The sequence below is a fragment of the Myotis davidii genome, unplaced genomic scaffold (genome assembly GCF_000327345.1).
Source record: "Myotis davidii unplaced genomic scaffold, ASM32734v1 scaffold935, whole genome shotgun sequence".
Lineage (NCBI taxonomy): Eukaryota > Metazoa > Chordata > Mammalia > Chiroptera > Vespertilionidae > Myotis > Myotis davidii.
Window position 1 is genome coordinate 1,853,569 of NW_006286974.1, and position 20,238 is coordinate 1,873,806.

Genomic DNA, 20,238 nt, shown 5'->3' on the forward strand with positions numbered 1-20,238 from the left:
CAGGGGTAACTTTTTTAAAGTATGTTTTTTATTGATTTCGGAGAGGAAGGGAGAGGGAGAGAGAGTTAGAAACATCAATGATGAGAGAGAATCGTTGATCAGCTGCCTCCTCACAATAACTCAGTGAGGCAGAAACCATTCCATTTTACAGATGAAAAGCTAAGGCAAAGAGAGCTTGAATAATTTGTTGAAGCTCACACAGATACTGACAGACCTAGAATTTGATGTCAGGCATTTTGGTTCTAGAGTCATGCTTCTCATGAAAATATACCTCCCTCTACCCTTTTCCCCTACTAATCCTACTCTGGCTTGATAACTACTATTAGTAGTTTAATGTGTATCTTTCCATTATTGGTCTATAATCTATACCAGTGATAGTGAACCTATGACACATGAACTCATTTTTTTGGTTGATTTTTCTTTGTTAAATGGCATTCAAATATATAAAATAAATATCAAAAATATAAATCTTTGTTTTACTATGGTTGCAAATATCAAAAAATTTCTATATGTGACACGGCACCAGAGTTAAGTTAGGGCTTTTCAATATGCTGACACGCCGAACTCAAAAGGTTCACCATCACTGATCTATACTAATAAAAGGTTAATATGCCAATTAGACCGGACATTTCCGGACATCCTTCCTGACAAAAGCCAGGCCTGGGCAAAGCTGCCCACAGTCCCTGGTGCCTGCAGCTGCGGCCAGCCCAGGAAAAGCTGCCTGCAGTCCCGGGCACCTGCAGCTGCGGCTGGCCCTGGCAAAGCCGCCTCCTGGTCCTGGGCACCTGCGGCCGGCCAGAGGGAGGGAAGCCCGGGTTGGAGAGGTGGTTAGGGGCGCTCAGGCCAGCAGGGGAGCAGTTAGAGGGGGTTAAGGCAGGCAGGCAGAGGTGGTTAGGGGTGATCAGGTAGGCAGAGGTGGTTAGAGGCGATCAGGCAGGCAAGCGGGCAGAGGGGTTAGGGGCGATCAGGCAGGCGAGCGGTTAGGAGCCAGCGGTCCTGGATTAGAGAGGGTGCAGGCCGGGCTGAGGGTTCCTTCCCTTGCATGAATTTCGTGCATCGGGCCTCTAGTTTATATATAATATAAACAACATGTTGTGGACATTTTTACATTCTTTACACTATAGTTACATTTACAAATGTACCTCACTCTTTTTATTATGCCTGCATTCACTGTAGGGTATGAATGTACCGTGTGTATATATTTATATATATATTTTTGTTGTTGTTATTACATCAGTGCTGCGATAAGTATCCATGTGTCTATATCTGTGTGTTTGTCTTTGGGTACTCTGTTTATTATTTCTGTAATTTTTTCCCCTAAAGTGGGAATTCACATTAATAGTTATACTAAGTATTGCTAAATTACCCTCCCAAGAGGATATACAAAAAAAACACAACACACACAAAAAAAACAGTGATAAATTAAAATTTATCACTTTAAAAAACAGTGATAAATTAATAGAAACTCATGATAAAAAAGTAATGTAAAAGAAGGAAAGGTCTTTCTAATAAGAAACACTATATAATGAAAAAATATGCATAATTAAAGTGCTGTTTTGAGGATTGAAAAAAAACAAATATCAGTTTGTACTCTCACCAAGATTGGATTAATGTTCCATTTCCTTACATCCTTTTTTGCTGATCAGCAGTTTTGCTCATCTGTGAGGTTAAAAATTTGGCACATTATTAATTGTAATCTTATGTTTTAATTAAAAAAATGATTCAAACGTTTTTAAAAATCCCTGTCTCCCTCCTCCTACCACCTCGCCCATTCCCTTCTATAAAGTAAACAATGTTATCTTCCTGTATATCCTTCCAAAGATATTCTTATGAATATTCAAGCAAATGCATACTTATATTTATTTCCCTCCACTTTTTTTGTTGTTGTTAATCCTCACTCAAGGATATTTGTTCCATTGATTTTTTTTTAGAGAGAGTTGGGCGACGGGGGGGGGGGCAGGGAGACAAAGAAACGTGGACAAGAGAGAGAGACATTGATTGGTTGCCTCCTGCACGCGCCCCTACTGGAGCTGGGAAACCTGCAACCCATGGCCTTTACTGGAAATTGAACCCTCAGACCACTGAGCAACCGGCCAGGTCTATATGTTTTCTTGATACCATGTTTTCTCATTTCCCAAATTTATGATTTTACATTTGTTTGTATGAGGTCTCAAGGGTCTGAGAAAATAATAACCATGGCTGTTGTGCTCTATTTTATTTTTTTCTCTAATTCAATGCCTACCACTGTTAGGCATTCAGTACAAATTATTAGAATGGGGTGGGGTTTCGGAGAGGAAGAAAAAATTGTTACTTTTCATGCTATATTGAAACCTTTGATTTTCTTGTATCTCTTCCTCCTCTGAGTTTTTTGAGGACAATGGCTGCTTTCTCAGCTTGACACTATGTAAAAATTTAGCTGTTTGTAGACTTAATTAACTATTGGACATTGCTGACAAACCCACAACTGTAACTCCATTGTTGATTTCTGGTTTTCCCTCCTATTACAAAGGGAAGTCCACTGTGGTATATTAAAAGCATTTCTAAATAATTTGCCACATGAGATTGGAAACAAATTATATGTCCATCAATAGGGAACTGGCTAAAAATTACCTTGCAGCTGTGAAAAACAAAAAGAGGGAGGATTCTTGTTATGTATTGATAGAGAACTACCTCCAAGATTAAATGAAAGATGTAGAACAGTGAAAATAGTCTGCTACTATTTGTATTAAAAAAAAGAAAGAGGAAGGCTGGAAAATAACTATATTCATATTTGTTTATATATGCATCGAATGACAAGAAACTGGTAACATTGGTTGCTTTTAGGAGGAAGTGGGTAGCTGGGGACAGAAGAACGAGAGGGCTTTTTATAATATGCTCATTTGTGCTTCTTGGATTTTAAGCCATCTCAGTGTATTACCTTAAATAAAATAATAATGATTTTTTAAAATTAACTACTCCTTTTAGTAAGTCTCCAAGTTTTCTAATTTTCCTTTTTTCTTATTTTCTAGGCAAAACCTATGTGGGTTTAAAAATTGTTCAAGCCCTTCTTACCAATGAGAATGTTTGGCAAATTAGCCTCCAGAAGTTCCCCATCTTGGTTGTGTGTTATACTAATCATGCTTTGGATCAGTTTTTGGAAGGTAATGTCTATGCAAAATTGGTCTCTATCAAAACATTTATCGTTGAACCATTAGCAACTTCAGTAGCTTTCTATTGCTCTTTGAATAAAGTCCACAGTACTAACCATGACCTGTAAGGCTGTGTCATCTGCTCCAGCCTAACTCTGAATCTCATCTCCTACTTCTTCCCATTGTCTTCAATGCCTTGAATCCCTCAGCTTCTTCCTCGGTCCTTTTTGTTCCCCTTGCTTAGAATGCATTTTTTCTCTTTACCTCTCTCTCCATCTTGATCCCATCCAGCCTGGCTGGCTCAATATTCATTCTTCAGTTTCACCTTAAATCTCTCTTCAGGTGCACTTTAATATTGCCCCAAGCCAAGGTTAAGTTTCCTTTTGTATTTTTTCTTCAGAGATTTAGCACATAACTAACCATTTATTTATTTATTTATTTTTAATGTATTTTATTGATTTTTTTTTACAGAGAGGAAGAGAGAGGGATAGAGAGAAACATCGATGAGAGAGAAACATCGATCAGCTGCCTCCTGCACACCTCCTACTGAGGATGTGCCTGCAACCAAGGTACATGCCCTTGACCGAAATTGAACCTGGGACCTTTCAGTCTTCAGACCGACGCCCCATCTACTGAGCCAAACCAGCCAGGGCCCTAACCATTTATTTTTATGTGGCTCTACCCTAGACTGTAAACATCGTGAGGGCTGATCCTGTTTCTTGCTATATTCACAGATCCTGGCACAATCTAGGCACTGAAAAAAATACTAACTGCATTAATGAATGAATAAGTATGTTTTTCCTTTTGTTTAGAATATTATTTTCTGAATTCTCCTGTATCCTCCTTTCACCTAAGTTAAATCTTCCTTATTCTTTCTTTTTATTTTTATGTTTTTATTTCAGAGAGGAAGGGAGAGGGAGAGAGAGATAGAATCATCAGTGATGAGAGAGAGTCATTGATCGGCTGCCTCCTGCATACCCCACACTGAGGATTGAGCCCACAACCCAGGCATGTGCCCTGACCAGGAATCCAGCTGTGACCTCCTGGTTCATAGGTCAGTGCTCAACCACTGAGTCACACCAGCCGGGCAAATCTTCCTTATTCTTGGATTCTCAGTTTAAATATTAGATCCTCAAGAATTAGATCCCTACCTCATCCAAATTAGGTAAGGTCCCCTGTTACATATGTACACATCATGTATTTATAGTAACTACCATATTTTCACTATAGTAATAAGTGGTTTAATGTGTATATTGTCTCTCAGACTGTGAGACATGATAACAAATTAGAAATGGAGTCTGTGTTTTCACTGCTATATATATCTTCAGAACCTAGCATATGTCTGATGCATAGTAACCAAGCAGTTAATATATGTAGGGTGAATTATAGAGAACATTTACTAAGAGCTTACTTTATGCCAGTCCCTGTATAGGTGCTATAAAGATATTCTTTAGTTTGTAGATTAGCCTTATAAGGAAAGTATTACTGTTTTCAAATCACAGATGAAGAAACTGAGGCTCAAGTTAAGTAACTTGCCCCAGGTTACATAGCAATAAATTGTGGAGCCAATAAGTTGAGTTCTCAATTGTCTGATTCTAAAGCCTGTGCTTTTTTTAAAAAATATGTATATATTTTATTGATTTTTTACAGAGAGGGGTAGAGAGTTAGAAACATCGATCAGCTGCCTCCTGCACACCTCCTACTAAGGATGTGCTGGCAACCAAGGTATATGCCCTTGACCAGAATCGAACCCAGGACCCCTCAGTCCCCAGGCCGAGCCAAACAGGTTAGGGCTAAAGCCTGTGCTCTTAAGCACCACGTTTTACTGCTGTGCAGATCATATAATCTCTGGGGCCTTCTTGCTCATTAATGGGGTAGATTTCCTGTAAGCACCAGTTTGTTCCCTAATAGACCAGCTGACACAACACCCCAAACACTTACCTTTCTCATTGGAGAGAATCCAGCATAACTTCTCTCAACTCTACTGTGCTTCACCATTCTCCACAGGTATCTATAATTGTCAGAAGCCCAGTATCGTGCGGGTAGGTGGAAGGAGCAGCAGTGACATCTTGAAGCAGTTTACGCTGAGGGAGCTGAGGAACAAGCGGGAATTCCGCCGAAATCTCCCCATGCACCTCCGGAGGGCCTACATGAGTGTAAGTCCCAGCTGTGGATATTGGAGGTAGCTCAAAGGGGAACTAAACAAGATAGCATTGGCTTTCTGGGTAGACAGTCCAAAGCAGATAGAGGCTCCACAAGGCTACGAAGGACCCAAGTTTATTCCAGCATTACATTCTGCTAATTCTGTGGTGTGACCTTAACCCTTATAATCCGAGGTGGAGAAAAGGCAATAAAGGGAGTGCTGCCCCCTCCCAACTCCTGCCAGGGCTTCATGCTGATTCCCCCAAACTACCCACAGCACTTCTACTTATAGCCTATTAACCATCTTCTAGCTGGTCAGCCATGTGCCCAGCTAAAACTCTGAGTTTTTACTGGGGGGGGGGGGGGGGGGTGTGTGTGTGTGTTTGAGGGGGGGGGGGGGGGAGGGGTCTCTCCCAGTATCCTTGGCCTATATTTCTAATGTATTTGTTTCCTTACTGATTGGTAGGAGTCTTTTAGACCAGCGGTTGCCAACCTTTGGTCCGCGGACCACTGGTTGGCGACCGCTGTTTTAGACAATTTAGATACTAAACCTTTTGTTTTAAGACCACAGAATAGTTATTCTCCCTTCTTGCTGTTCCTGTGTTAGCTTTGTTTTCCCTCAAGGCAGGGACTGAGTTTGGGAGATGATACTTCCTCTTCATTTCTTTACCACTGTTCTTGGCAGATCATGACACAAATGAAGGAGTCAGAACAAGAGCTGCATATAGGGGCCCGGACTCTGGAGTGCACCATGCGTGGCGTATTACGGGAACAGTACCTGGAGAAGTACATTTCCTCCGAGCACTGGAAAAGCCTGATGAGTGGACCGACACAGGTAGGGGTCATCTTGGGGAGTACAAGCCTCTTTCTTGACTCAGTACTTGGAAGGAGCCTTCAGCAGAAGCAGCAGTCCAAAGCATTAGCTGTTTGATAATCTGATGCTGCCATGTTAGAAGTTCCATTTCATGAGGAAAGACAGCTGAGTATATTAGTCAAGAACAAGACTGTGGAGCTAGCGTTCCGGGTTGGAATCCTGGTTTTGCTCTGAACAAGTTACTTGGTTTTTTCTGTGCCTGTTTCCTCAGTTATAAAGTGGGGATAATAATATCAAATTGAACCATATGAAATTGCCATTTTGTAAATTTGGCTTGCAAAAGTGGAGTTTCTTACAGGATTTTTATTTAGATAAACAAGTTAATACTTGTAAACCTCTTAATGAGTGTGCTATAAATGCTTGTTAAATGAAATATCGTAACAAGACAACCTAGCCCATGTAGAGAGCCTGGGGTCAGACTTCAGTCACACAGACTGATTATGTGACTTGGTCTCAGACAAGGATAGTAATGTCTGCCTTCAAAAATGTTATGTGAAATAGCTAACACAGTCTCTGTAAAGTGGCTGGCCAGGAGTCTAGGGAAATGGTGCTTCTACTAGTATTATTAATGGGTTGGTGGATTTCAGGGTTACAAACCCAAAAGCCTAAAGGGGTCCATTAGGTACTAAAAATGACTGGAGCAGGTTAGATGTGAGGCATTGGGAAGTAGAGAGGATTGTGGCAAACTGGAAAAGGGGTGGTAGCAACCCATTTCCAGCCCATTTGTTGCCATTTAGGAATACAGCCTTGTTGCTGCCATAGCTCCTGATTTTGTCAAGAGAGGCAGGATTTTTTTTTAATCACATGTATGAGGGTTTATTCCAATATTGCTGGCAGTATGGGAAAGCAGCAGGTCATCCACAAAAATCTGCTCTGCAGCCCCCCACAAGCCAGCTGCTTATATAGGGTAGGTCAAGGATTACATGGGGAAATAGGGATTATAGGAATGCGGAAGTAGGCAATGTGGGGTGGGACTCCATTGTTTGGGCAAGAAGATTCTTAATCTTTCCATGATAATAGGCAGTTCTTGAATGAGAATGGACCAAATTCCAAAGTTGACTTCCAGGTTCAAGGTTGACTCCCAGCTCCTGGGGACATACAACTCCCTGCCAGGTCAGAATATCCTTTCTTTTGCAACAGCATGGATGGACCTGGAGAGTATTAGGCTAACAATAATAATAATAATAATAATAATAATAAGTGAAATAAGCCAGTCTAGAGGCAGGAAATTTTTATTTTTAAAATTCTATGCAAGTCATAGTAAATGATCCAGTTGCCAATTTGCAGCCTCTGAATTCTAAGGAAATTACTTTCTATCCATCAAGGAGAACTTTCCTTCACACTGGCTGTCATCGAATTCTCATGACTGGTCATTCTCCTTCCTCAGGACAGTGAGTGGGTTTGCTTCCAAGGCTGGAAGCATTCCATGATGCTGGAGTGGCTGGGTCTGGGTGTCGTTTCTTTCACCCAAAGTGTTGCTGCAGCGGGACCTGAAAATACAGGTAAGTGTGTGTCTACCTAGAATCACATCGTAAGGTGAAATTTGGTAAAGAACAGAAGAGCAGAACTTGGAAGTAATACCTAGGATGTGTAAAGAGCTTTAATTAATCAGAAAAGAGAAAGAATAGCTTAGTAGGAAAATAGATAAAACACTTTTAACAGGCACATCACAAAATAGGAAATCCTAATAGTAAACATATGAGAGTTGCTCATTAGAAACTAGAGAAATTAAAACCACAATGAAGTACTATTATGCCACCAGATTGGAAAAAATTTAAAAGCTGTATATAACCACACAGATAAGAATGTGAAGCAGTGGGAGCTCTGATATACTGCTAGTGGGGATAGTAGTCAGTATTCCACTTTATGATACTGGAAAAACAAAGCACTCAAGTGTCTATCCACATTTGTACAGTGGATGCTGCTGATCAATTATAGTCTGTTCAGATAGTGAAATACTGTACAATAGTGAAAAGGAATTAGAGGATATATGGCAACATATGAATCTCAAAAACATGCTGAATGAAAAAAGCAAGGGAAAAGATACAATATGATTTCAGAAAGTGCTCAAAAAAGTCAAGACTAGACAATGTTATAGAGGTGTATATATACATTATATGGGGTTGGGCAAAAGTATATTTATAGTTGTGAGTACACAAAACAGTTTATTCCTATATTTATGCATTATTGTATTACTTTCTGTATGAACAACTGTAAACCCACTTTTGCCCCTCCCTGTATGTGGCAAAGATTTTTCTTGTTAACACTCACCTGAGGATATGTTTTCCATTGCTTGTCAGAGAGAGTAGAAGGGATGTAGGGAAGGGGACAGAGAGAGAGAAACATTGATATGGTTGCCTCCTGCACGTGCCTCACGACGGGTGGGGAGCAAACCCACAATCCAGGTATGTGCCCTTGACTGGGAATCAAATCTGTGACCCTTTAGTGTGCAAGTTGGTGCTCTAACCATTGAGCAACCAGCCAGGGCTAAAGATATCATTTAAAGGGGAAAATGAGTATTATAAAATTGTAACAGTCCTGGCTGGTTTGGCTCAGTGGATAGTGTTGGCCTGTGGACTGAAGGATCCCGGGTTCAGTTCCAGTCAAGGGCACATACCTGGGTTGCGGGCTCACTCCCCACTAGGGGGCGTGCAGGAGGCAGCTGATCAATGATTCTCTCTCATCCTTGGTTTCTTATCTCTCTCTCTCTCTCTCTCTCTCTCCTCTCTCTCTCTCTCTCTCTCTCTCTCTCCATCTCCCTTCCTCTCTGAAATCAATAAAAATATATTTTTAAAAAATTGTAACAAAAAAGTATATAAAGAAACCTAAGTCTTCATCTCCTCTCATTCCTCCTAGTGTCCCTCCCTGAAGGTAACCACTTAAATCCCTTTGAGAATGTCTTCATCCATCTAAACTCTTGTCGGTGCCCTCTTTCATCCTTTGGCTTCAAGAGGTCTTCATCCTTGTCCTGCCTGTTTTTCTCTCTTAGCCCAAGCAGAAGGGAATGAGGAGGAGGAGGAGGAAGGAGAAGAGGAGGGTTCTCTGATTGAGATTGCAGAGGAGGCTGACCTGATTCAAGCAGACCGGGTGATTGAGGAGGAAGAGGTGGCGAGACCCCGGCGGCGGAAGAAGGAAGAGAATGGGGCGGTCCAGGAATTGGCTAAATTGCTTCTGGCCACAAGGATAGAAAACAGTGGCCCTGGGACAGCAGCTGGGCAGGAGCAAGCCGCAGGAGAGTGGGAGGTAAACTCACTTCCCTTAAAGTCCTCACCATGGGAAATGGGAGTTCAGTTATTACTGGCTGGTAGGTGGGGGTTAGACTCTCCTGAAATCGGCCTGAGAACATCTGTTCTGATCAGGAAGGCAGCCCCTTTTTTCCACCCACTTTTATTACAGTGTATTCACCTCATTCTCACAATTAGCTGGATTTACCCCTTTTACAACCATACCGTAGTATAGGATACGTCTAATTCCCAAGAATATAAAGAGTATGGCTAAAGAGTATGGCCCTTCAGAGGGGCCCTGGCAAGAAATACCAATTTAAACAGTCAAGTGCTTTCCTTGAACTTCCAGAAAAAATGCAGCACATATGGGTCAGATCAAATACTTACGGACTTAGTGTTTGATGCTTCCATGGGTGTTATCTTCTACAAACTAGAAACTACAAACAAGTCTGAACATGCATTAAGATTTTAGCTGACTTAAGTAAAATGGAATGAAACAAGCCATACAGGGATGGAATACTTCACCCTGGAATTTGATATTTCTCTTAAAGCCAGAATAGTGTGAATATCCAGAAGCCCACATATGGGCTTTCCCTCTGCTCTTTCCTTTGGTAGAACCCAGTGGTCCTCAAAATTTAGCATGCATTACTATGATAATAGAGGACTGGATATTCAAAATAACATTTTCTGAAACCCACTGTTGATTTAAAGGACTTTCAGGGGTAACTTTGGATGCAATTTTCACTGGTCTGATGGCTTTGAACCTGATCGCTTAGTTCCGTTCAACATCACTGTATATGATGGGTGGAGTCATCATCCCAGTACTTTGAAATGTGGATTGGGCATCTCTCTGCCATGTGGCCTCAGGAGTTTGTTTGATTTTGAAGTGGGACAAGGTCCATAATATTGTGCCATTTGTCTCGCATGCCAGAGTCACATCCATGGGAGAGCACTTTCTCCTAAATGGTGCCTTTAACCCACTGCTTAAAGGCACTATCATGATCAGTACAGGAGGCTCTGTATAGTTTTTAACAAGAAAAACTCATCTCTACTACTATAATGACACAACTTTTAGGAATGAGAAACAAACTGGTCAAAAGATGTTCAGTGAAACTAGTGCCAGCACTATTCTAAGTGCTTTCCATGTATTACTCCTTTAGTCAATCCAACAACCCTGTGACCCTATTTTATAGAAGCGATGCTGAGGCTCATAGAGGTTCAGTAACTTACTCTAAGTCCAGCAACTAATAAGAGGTAGATGGGGCTTTGAATCCAGGCACGCTGGTCCCAGAGTCCTCATTTAGCCACTCTGCAATGGAATATCTGTTGAGAGAGTGTGAGACACTTAAAGAAGTTAATTAGAGGAGGCAGCCCCTTTTTTTATGTGCTGTGACCCACACCTATGGCTTAGAACAGGGCCCACCTCTGCTGAGATGGTGACTCTGGCTGGTATTGATGTCTATAGACTCAGCGTAGCCAGAAAAAGAAAATGAAGAAGAAAATGAAGTATGAGCTTCGCAAACTGAACACCATGACTGAGGCTGAGGCCAATGAAATCCAGGATGTTTGGCAGCTGGACCTGAATTCTCGCTGGCAGCTTTATAGGTACTGTGCCCAACTCTCACCTCCCCCAGCCACCCATGTATTTCCCCAGGAGGTTCCTTTTCTTTCCTAGAATATAACGCCCCCCCAGATCTTCAACAATGTTAATTAATGATAGATTGAGCCACCCCACTGAGCTGAATGCTGGAGATGCAGCCATGAGATAAAAGACACTTGACTCTACCTCCTCATGGAATTTAGAGTCTATCCAAGGATACAAATTAGTTAATTCCACAAAAAGTTACAAATGGGCATAAACACTTAAAGAAAAGAGCTAGGGGTGCTAATAATATGTGGGATCTGGGCTGGTCTTAGGTTTTCAAGAAAGTGACATTGGAGGCAAGATCTGAAAGAGGAGTAGGTATTTATAAGGCCAATGGGGAAGTGGGAGCAGATGAGATTTGGGGGACCTCATGGGTAAAGGTCTTGAGAAGGGAGGGAACATCTGTTTGAGTAATTGAAAAAGACAGCCAGCATGGCTGTGGCTTGCAGAAAGAAATGGAAAGTCAAGTTAAAGAGGTGGACAGAGGCCTGACAATGCATGCCTCATAGGGCTAAGGTGAGGAGCAAGGCTTTTATCTATTGGAAGATTTTTTTCTTTTTTAGTTAACCCTCACTTTTTTTTTTTTTTTTTTTTTTTTTTGAGAACACTTAAAGGAGAGAGACATCAGTGTGAAAGAGACACATCAATTGGTTGCCTCCCGCTTATGCCCCAACCAGGGCCAGGGATGAGCCTGCAACCGAGGCACATGCCCTTGACAGGGACCGGACCCAGGACCCTTCCCCCTATATCCTCTGAGCCAAACTGGCCAGGGCCCCATTGGAAGATTTTACAGCAGAGTAGTGACATGATCTGTTTTACTTGTAAAAGAAGACTGGAGAATTGGGGAGGAGAGAAGACTCAGCTAAGGATGGGGTAGGAAGAATTTGGAGAAATAATTCTTGAAACTTTTGAAGTCCCTTACTCTATTCCCAATATTTAACCTCTGTTCTTTAACTTCTGACTAAATACATGTCTCTACACATTTCTGTTGGGCATTTTAGACGCTTGGGTCCATGCACATCTGGGTCTCTCCTTTCTTTCTCTCTATGGCCTGCCTGTAAGCTCCTCAGTGGTCTAGGTTCCACTTCTAACACAGGGCACACTAAAGGGAGTTACTCCACCTTCTCAAAGAGTATGCAGCTCCCTCTACCTGGTTCTTCATATTCTTCAGGCTGTGGCTACAGAAGTACCAGGCTGACACCCGCCGAAAGATCCTCAACTATGAGCACCACTACCGCACATCAGCAGAGAGAATGGCTGAGCTGAGACTCCAGGAAGACCTGCACATTCTGAAAGATGCCCAGGTCATAGGAATGACAACCACGGGTAAGAGAACTTGAGGAAATTTACCTGCTCCAGCCATTCCTTCCTGGTGCCAAGCTCCTATCAGATAATCTACGGCAGGTAAAGGAAGCTTCTCTAGTAGGTTAGAAGAAAATACCATGAAAAGCTATTGAAAACAAGTACACTGTATTTAAGGAACTGAGTGTGAAATTTACCTACTTGCTCCTGTTGCGTTTAGAATCCCAGCAATGACCAACGTGGTATAATGCGCTGGTGACCATCCAGCAGCACTTGTTCTCTCATACAGTAGCCACCACAGCCCTGGATGAATGTGAGGGCTCAGTTGTCACAGACCCAGAAACCCAGTGGCCTGGTGGGTCCAGTACATCATCTCAGAGGAGCCTCTTTTTTCTCTTGAACAGGTGCTGCCAAATATCGCCAGATTCTGCAGAAGGTAGAGCCTCGGATTGTCATTGTGGAAGAGGCTGCTGAAGTCCTTGAGGCCCACACTATTGCCACGTTAAGCAAAGCTTGCCAGCACCTCATTCTGATTGGGGACCACCAGCAGGTAGGGCAGTGGAATCAATCAGGAAGACACCCTGGCCTCTGCTTCACCGGTTCTCAAGCCTCTTAATGGCTTTCTGCGATTCTTCTCCTTACCTCTCATGTTCAATCTAAGAGTAGGTACTGTTAGATTTGTGGTATATTCTAGAGCAGCGGTTCTCAACCTGTGGGTCGCGACCCCTTTGGGGGTTGAACAACCCTTTCACAGGGGTCGCCTAAGATCATCGGAAAACACATATATAATTACATATTGTTTTCGTGATTAATCACTGTGCTTTAATTATGTTCAATTTGTAACAATGAAAATACATCCTGCATATCAGATATTTACATTATGATTCATAACAGTAGCAAAATTACAGTTATGAAGTAGCAACGAAAATAATTTTATGGTTGGGGGTCACCACAACATGAGGAACTGTATTAAATGGTTGCGGCATTAGGAAGATTGAGAACCACTGTTCTAGAGGTTCCATTTCATCTGTTCCCTCTGCTATTTATCCATCATGGCCTTTTTTTTTCTTTTTTCTTTTTTTTTTCAGCAAGGAAGGGAGAGAGAGAGATAGAAGCATCAATGATGAGAGAGAATCATTGATCGGCTGCCTCCTGCATGCCCTACACTGGGGATCAAGCCCGCAACCCAAGCATGTGCCCTTGACCAGAATCGAACCTGGGACCCTTGAGTCCGCAGGGTTATGCTCTATCCACGGAGCCAAACCGGTTAGGGCCATCATGGCCTTTTAAGTGGACTATTGTAATACCATATTTCCTGTCCCCCTGCTTCTATTTTTGCCACCCTCTAACCCATTCTTAATAAAGCTGCTGTGAATTTTTTTTTTTAAGTAAATCAGATCATGTCACTCCCAGCTCAAAACTCTCCTGTGGTTTCTCATTACATTAAAGTCAAGCTTCTTAAAATGGCCTACAGTATTCTCAGGGTTCAGCCTGCTTCTCTGACTTCACCTTATACCACCATCTCATTGTGTTCCCACCCCCTATCTGCTCCCTCTCATGGCTTGCTTTTCGAATGAGTGGCAACCTCTTCTATTCTGACATCAACTCAAATGTCACTGTACAGAGAGGCCTAGCTGAAGAGCCTGTAACCCTGGGCACTTTGTCCTTCGTGGCCCTGGTCACTCTTTATCCTTAGCCTGCCAGCACCTAGAGCAGTGCCTGGCACATAGAAGGCATTTAAAAAACATTTGATGGGTGAGTGGGTGGATGAAATAAGTTTTCAGTAGAGAATTCTCAGCTATGTTTCTTTTTTCAGCTGCGCCCCAGTGCCAATGTGTATGATCTGGCCAAGAATTTCAACCTTGAGGTGTCCCTCTTTGAACGGCTGGTGAAAGTAAACATTCCCTTTGTTCGTCTGAATTCCCAGGTGAGAAGCCGGGCCTCTGTTATTATGAATTGTCTAGGAGAAGGCTCCTGGAAGCCTTCCAACAGCCAGTAAGAAAGTTCTCATAAAAATAAAACTGCTTTAGTGATGAAATGACTCTCAAACTTACTTTGTTTTCTGTTTTAAGTATCGCAATCGCAGAATCAACCCATGTTGAGTGTGTGTTGGATGAAGGAGCTGTTTACATTCTGCTCTTTTCTCCCTATTATTATTTTCAAATGTTGCTTCCCCTGATTTTCCACCAGTAACCTAGTCTTTAGAAAGTTGCATTTATTCTCTGCCCATGTCCTAATGATATATATTCATGTCCTGTTTCAGCACCGCATGCGCCCTGAAATTGCCCGGCTTTTGACACCCCACATTTACCAGGAGCTAGAGAATCATCCCTCTGTTCTCAAATATGAGAAGATTAAGGTGAGTCTATCCTACCTAATCTGCTGCTGTCAGCAACCTAGGAGGCTGTATTTTCCTCAGGTTGAATAAGAGCTTTTAGAAGGGAATAGAGCCAGCTTTATAAAAAGCTGGTTTTTAAAAGGAGGAATATTATAGAATTGGAGAAGACAGACCTGGGTTTTGAATCACAGCTCTGCCAGTTAGTAGTTGTGTAACATTTTAGCAAGTTATATACCATTCTGAATATTAGGGTCTTCTGTACAAGGAGAATGACCGCTGCCTTATTACATTTTTGGATTGAAGGAGAGAAGATATATAAAGCAATCAGCATACTAGAGTGCTCATAAATAATCTGTCTCATCTTCTTCATCGTAGTTGCTGCTTATTCCCTGAACTATAATGGATTGTGTGTGGCCATTATAAATATTAATATCAAATAAGTATCTTAAAAACTAAAATTAGGCATAAATTCTTTATCCATTTCACTATTTGTCAATGCCCCCAAAACAGAGCACATGGTGACTACAGGATTAAAGATTGTGGTACCGCCCTAACCAGTTTGGCTCAGTGGATGGAGCGTCAGCCTGGGGACTGAAGGGTCCCAGGGTCTATTCCGGTCAAGGACATGTACCTTGGCTGCGGGCACATCCCCAGTGGGGGGTATGCAGGAGGCAGCTGATCGATGTTTCTCGCTCATCGATGATTCTAACTCCCTCTTCCTTACTCTCTGTAAAAAATCAATAAAATGGGGGTTTTTTTTAAAAAAAAGATAGTGGTACTGAGTATACAAAAGGCTTTCAAGCTCTCTCTCGAACAGGGTCAATAGCCAATGAATGTGAAAATAGAAAGAGAAAACTGCTATGTGAGAACTTTCTAACATGTCACTTTTTCTCCTTTCCAGGGGGTTGCTTCTAACCTTTTCTTTATAGAACACAACTTTCCTGAACAGGAAATCCAAGAAGGCAAAAGCCACCAAAACCAGCACGAGGCTCACTTTGTGGTGGAGCTGTGCAAGTACTTCCTGTGCCAGGAATACCTGCCCTCCCAGATTACCATCCTCACCACCTACACTGGGCAGCTGTTCTGTCTGCGCAAACTCATGCCAGCTAAGACATTTGCTGGTGTCAAGGTCCACGTGGTGGACAAATACCAAGGGGAAGAGAATGACATCATCATCCTCTCACTAGTGCGGAGCAACCAGGAGGGCAAGGTAGGTTTTCTCCAGATACCCAACCGCATCTGTGTGGCCTTGTCCCGCGCCAAGAAGGGGATGTACTGTATTGGAAACATGCAGATGATGGCCAAAGTACCTTTGTGGAGCAAGATCATCCATACCCTTCGAGAGAACAATGAAATAGGCCAAGCACTCCAGCTGTGCTGCCAGAACCACCCCGATACCCACACTTTAGTATCCAAAGCTTCTGACTTCCAAAAAGTTCCAGAAGGAGGCTGTAGTCTCCCCTGTGAGTTCCGACTGGGCTGTGGACATGTCTGCACCCGTGCCTGCCACCCCTATGACTCCTTGCACAAGGAGTTCCAGTGTATGAAGCCGTGCCAGAAGGTTATCTGCCAAGACGGGCATCGATGCCCCCTTGTTTGCTTCCAAGAATGTCAGCCTTGTCAGGTGAAGGTGCCCAAAATCATTCTTCGGTGTGGCCATGAACAAATGGTCCCTTGTTCCATGCCTGAGTCAGAATTCTGCTGCCAAGAGCCTTGCCCCAAAGTTCTGAAATGTGGGCACAGATGCAGCCACCCATGTGGTGAACTTTGTGTGCAGTTGTGTTCAGAAATGGTTACCGTGAAACTCAAGTGTGGGCACAATCAACAGGTGAAGTGTGGTAATGTAGAAGACCTCAAGTATGGCCTACCAGTCAAGTGCACCACCAAGTGTGGCACCATCTTGGATTGTGGGCATCCTTGCCCTGGCTCTTGCCACAACTGCTTTGAAGGCCGCTTTCATGAGCGCTGTCAGAAGGCCTGCGAGCGACTGCTCATCTGTTCACACAAGTGCCAGGAGCCATGCATTGGCGAGTGCCCACCCTGCCAGCGGACCTGTCAGAACCGCTGTGTCCACAGCCAGTGCAAGAAGAAATGTGGGGAACTGTGTAGCCCCTGCGTGGAACCCTGTGTTTGGCGCTGCCAGCATTACAAGTGCACCAAACTCTGCTCTGAGCCCTGCAACCGACCCCCATGCTACGTGCCTTGCACTAAGCTGCTGGCTTGTGGCCACCCCTGCATTGGTTTGTGTGGAGAGCCGTGTCCTACGAAGTGCCGTGTCTGCCACCAGGAGGAAGTCACCCAAATTTTCTTTGGCTCTGAGGATGAGCCGGATGCCCGCTTTGTGCAACTGGAAGACTGCAGCCACATATTTGAGGTTCAAGCCCTGGATCACTACATGGATGAGCATAAGGATGATGAAGTTGCCATCAGATTGAAGGTCTGCCCTATATGCCAGGTACCCATTCGCAAAAACCTGAGGTATGGAACCAGCATCAAACAGCGGCTGGAAGAGATTGAAATAGTCAAAGAAAAGATCCAGGGCTCAGCAGGGGAAATTGCAACCAGCCGGGAACGACTTCAGGCCCTGCTAGAGAGGAAGAGCCTCCTTCAGCAGCTGCTTCCCGAAGACTTCCTGATGTTGATGGAGAAGCTAGCCCAGAAAAATCTGTCAGTGAAGGACTTGGGCCTTGTTGAGAATTACATCACCTTCTATGACCACTTGGCTGGACTGTTGGATTCCCTGAAAAAGGTGCATTCCTCAGAACAAAGAAAAGTGAGGACTCGACTAGACCAGGTCCATGAGTGGCTAGCCAAGAAGCGTTTGAGCTTCACAAGCCAGGAATTGGATGACCTCCAAAGTGAAATCCAGAGGCTCACATACCTGGTGAACCTCCTGACCCGCTGCAAGATGGCAGAGGGGAGAGTGAGCAGTACTGTAGCAGAAGAGATCTGGAGTGTCCGCAAGATCCTTGAGGGAACATGTAAGTTCACCCAGGATGATGAACAGCTTGTGCAGAAAAAAATGGAAGCTCTCAAAGCCACCCTTCCCTGCTCTGGCCTAGGCATCTCAGAGAAAGAGCGTGTACAGATCGTCAAAGCCATCGGTTTACCTCGTGGCCACTGGTTCAAGTGTCCCAATGGCCACATCTATGCGATTGGCGATTGTGGGGGAGCCATGCAGAGGGGCATGTGTCCTGAATGTAAGGAAGTGATTGGGGGCATAAATCATACTCTGGAAAGGAGTAACCAGCTTGCTTCTGAGATGGATGGAGCCGAGCATGCTGCTTGGTCTGACACGGCCAACAACCTGATGAACTTTGAGGAGATCCAGAGGATGATGTAAGAAGATGGCCTTTTGTTCTGGCCACTCTGAGGCTAGGATTAGCTATGAAGAAACTGAAGTTTGTATTTTATTTTCCTTTTCTTTTAGCACCTACTTAAGGATCCACTTTTAGGGCTTGCCCCCATTTTTTTCTACATTAATCCCTGCGCTAGAGCAAGCACTTTACCTCCAGAACTGAGAGCAAATTTAACACTTGTCTTTTTCTCTCCTGCAAGTTAGTGGACTCCCTGGAGCATATTTGGGGCTTCCACTAGGGCTACATAGTGGCCTCTCTGGCTCCCGACTTGGTCAGATATTTTTCCTGCAGTGTTCCAGGGGCACAGTGTACGCTCAGTGAAGCAGACTCATTCTAAGTGCCAGGCCTTAACTTGCAGACTAACTTTCATTCTAATAAACAGAGGCCCAGAGTTCTTTATGAACTGCTTATTCTTTCAAGGAGCACAAGAATCCCTCCTGCCCTTCTCAGGCCCCCTCACTGCAGGAGTTGGAGGCATGCGATAAGACAAAGACTTTACTGGCTAATGCTGACCCAGTTACATATTCACTGAATTGGAAAAGTGTGACTACCCACAGCCGGAGGCTTATTCAACCAGCCCAGGCTAAGGAGTGATCCCTTTCCTATGACTTGCACTTTGGGATGGTGGAGGTTTCTTTGCCTGAACCAGGAAAGGTTCAGTAGCAGTGCTGGTTCCCCAGGGTCCACAGTGTAACTTCACATTTGGTACCAGCACCTATCCAAAGTGTGGCCCTTCATCCCAACATCTTCTATTGCAGCTTTTGCCTGAGCAGGGTTAGCATGCCAGCAGCTTCTGCAGGCCCCAGACCCATGTCAGAAACCAGCCCCCCAGGCTTGCCCTGTGCATACATAGTCCCTCAGTCTAGTGTTTCTTAGAACTGACACTTAGGCATCTCAGGTCTTTCTACATCTCTTTCCTATGTATGCATTTCCTTTTTTGTCTTTACTATGCACTTTAGCCTATAATTCTAATTAATAAAAACAATTGCAAGATATCAGTGGTCTGTTTGTTCTCAACTGTTAGAAGCAGCTCAGGTGGCTTGAGACAGAGAAGATGGGAATAGAGGCACTTTTGTTTATGTGGTTTTGGGTTTTGATGTAGCTAGGATTCATTTTTTTTTTTAACTTGTGGCAAAAAAGTTTTTTCAACCTCTACAAGCATGTGCGTGTGTGTGTGTGTGTGTGTGTGTGTGAAGTTTCCTTTTCCAGAGTTAAGTTATAAGTCCTCCCAGAGATAATCTATGTATATGCAATATGTAGCCTTTAAGAAAAGTGCAGTTCTGCACTTTAGACTTTTTTTGCCTAATGATCTAACTTGGGGATCTTTCTATAAACACATACAGTGAGTCTGAACCACATTTTATCATGAAGGTGTGCCATTAATTGAAATAGAACCCTCTGTTGGCAACAGTTAGGTGCAGCCCAAATGAGTTGCTCTTTGCACACTCTTCAGTGGTGAGGGTATATACTACTTAGGTAATACAATTTTTTAGCTGGCGGGGGGTGGGGGGAAGATCTCTATGTACTCCTTGAAATTGTATGATATAAACTATAAATAATTTTCTCAAGATATGCCCCCTAGCTTTCATCTAATTCTTAAAGGGACCTATGATTCAGAAAAGGATGAGAACCACCATTCTATGGGGTAAAAACTTTTTTGCAACAAGGAGCAAATTTATCTAGAGACTCCTGTCCTCTTGGAGCTTCCATCTCCAGTAGCACCTCCACACTATAGTGAGTAAGAATTTAGGTAGAGCCTGGTTTCAAAAACCTGAATTCCCAACTGTGCAGTGGAAAGTGACTCAGTCTCTCCAACCCTGTTTCTTATCTGCAAAATGGGGATAATAGTACTTGCCTCATAGGGGTGTAGTAAATTAAATGAAAGTGCTCAGTCCACAGAATGTCTGGTATAGTTTGTGGTAAATAACAGCTTTTAGTTCTAGGACATAATTGAGGAGAACTAGTAAGAATTTCCTCCACATCTAACTTTTCTACAGGCACAAAGATGCATTCCAAGTATATGTGGCAGTGCCAAGCTAGCGCACTGGGAGCAGTGTGCTATTGAGGGAAGAAACAGGAATAAAATTGACAAGTAGATCGGTTTCTTTCCCCTGCCCCCCAAATACTTTTCCATTTGGTGTGTGTATGTGTGTGTGTACATTTTTATTTATTGTCTAAAGTTAAACATATGTCTTTTTCCCCAATTGACCACCCCAACCCCCTCAG

The 20,238-nt window shown here is 43.2% G+C and overlaps 1 protein-coding gene across 1 annotated transcript in view; it reads left to right on the plus strand.

Moving 5' to 3' along the window:
- ZNFX1 (zinc finger, NFX1-type containing 1) overlaps positions 1-19,007 on the plus strand; it is a 27,218-nt gene extending 8,211 nt beyond the window's left edge. Inside the window, exons 4-14 of the mRNA XM_006758799.2 lie at positions 3,009-3,140; positions 5,136-5,284; positions 5,956-6,105; positions 7,532-7,646; positions 9,134-9,387; positions 10,834-10,973; positions 12,185-12,339; positions 12,720-12,865; positions 14,132-14,242; positions 14,579-14,674; positions 15,555-19,007. Coding sequence (XP_006758862.1) covers positions 3,009-3,140; positions 5,136-5,284; positions 5,956-6,105; positions 7,532-7,646; positions 9,134-9,387; positions 10,834-10,973; positions 12,185-12,339; positions 12,720-12,865; positions 14,132-14,242; positions 14,579-14,674; positions 15,555-17,996 — 3,890 coding nt within the window. The 3' untranslated portion in view covers positions 17,997-19,007. The remainder of the gene's footprint in view (positions 1-3,008; positions 3,141-5,135; positions 5,285-5,955; positions 6,106-7,531; positions 7,647-9,133; positions 9,388-10,833; positions 10,974-12,184; positions 12,340-12,719; positions 12,866-14,131; positions 14,243-14,578; positions 14,675-15,554) is intronic.
- The last annotated feature ends 1,231 nt before the right edge of the window (positions 19,008-20,238 follow it).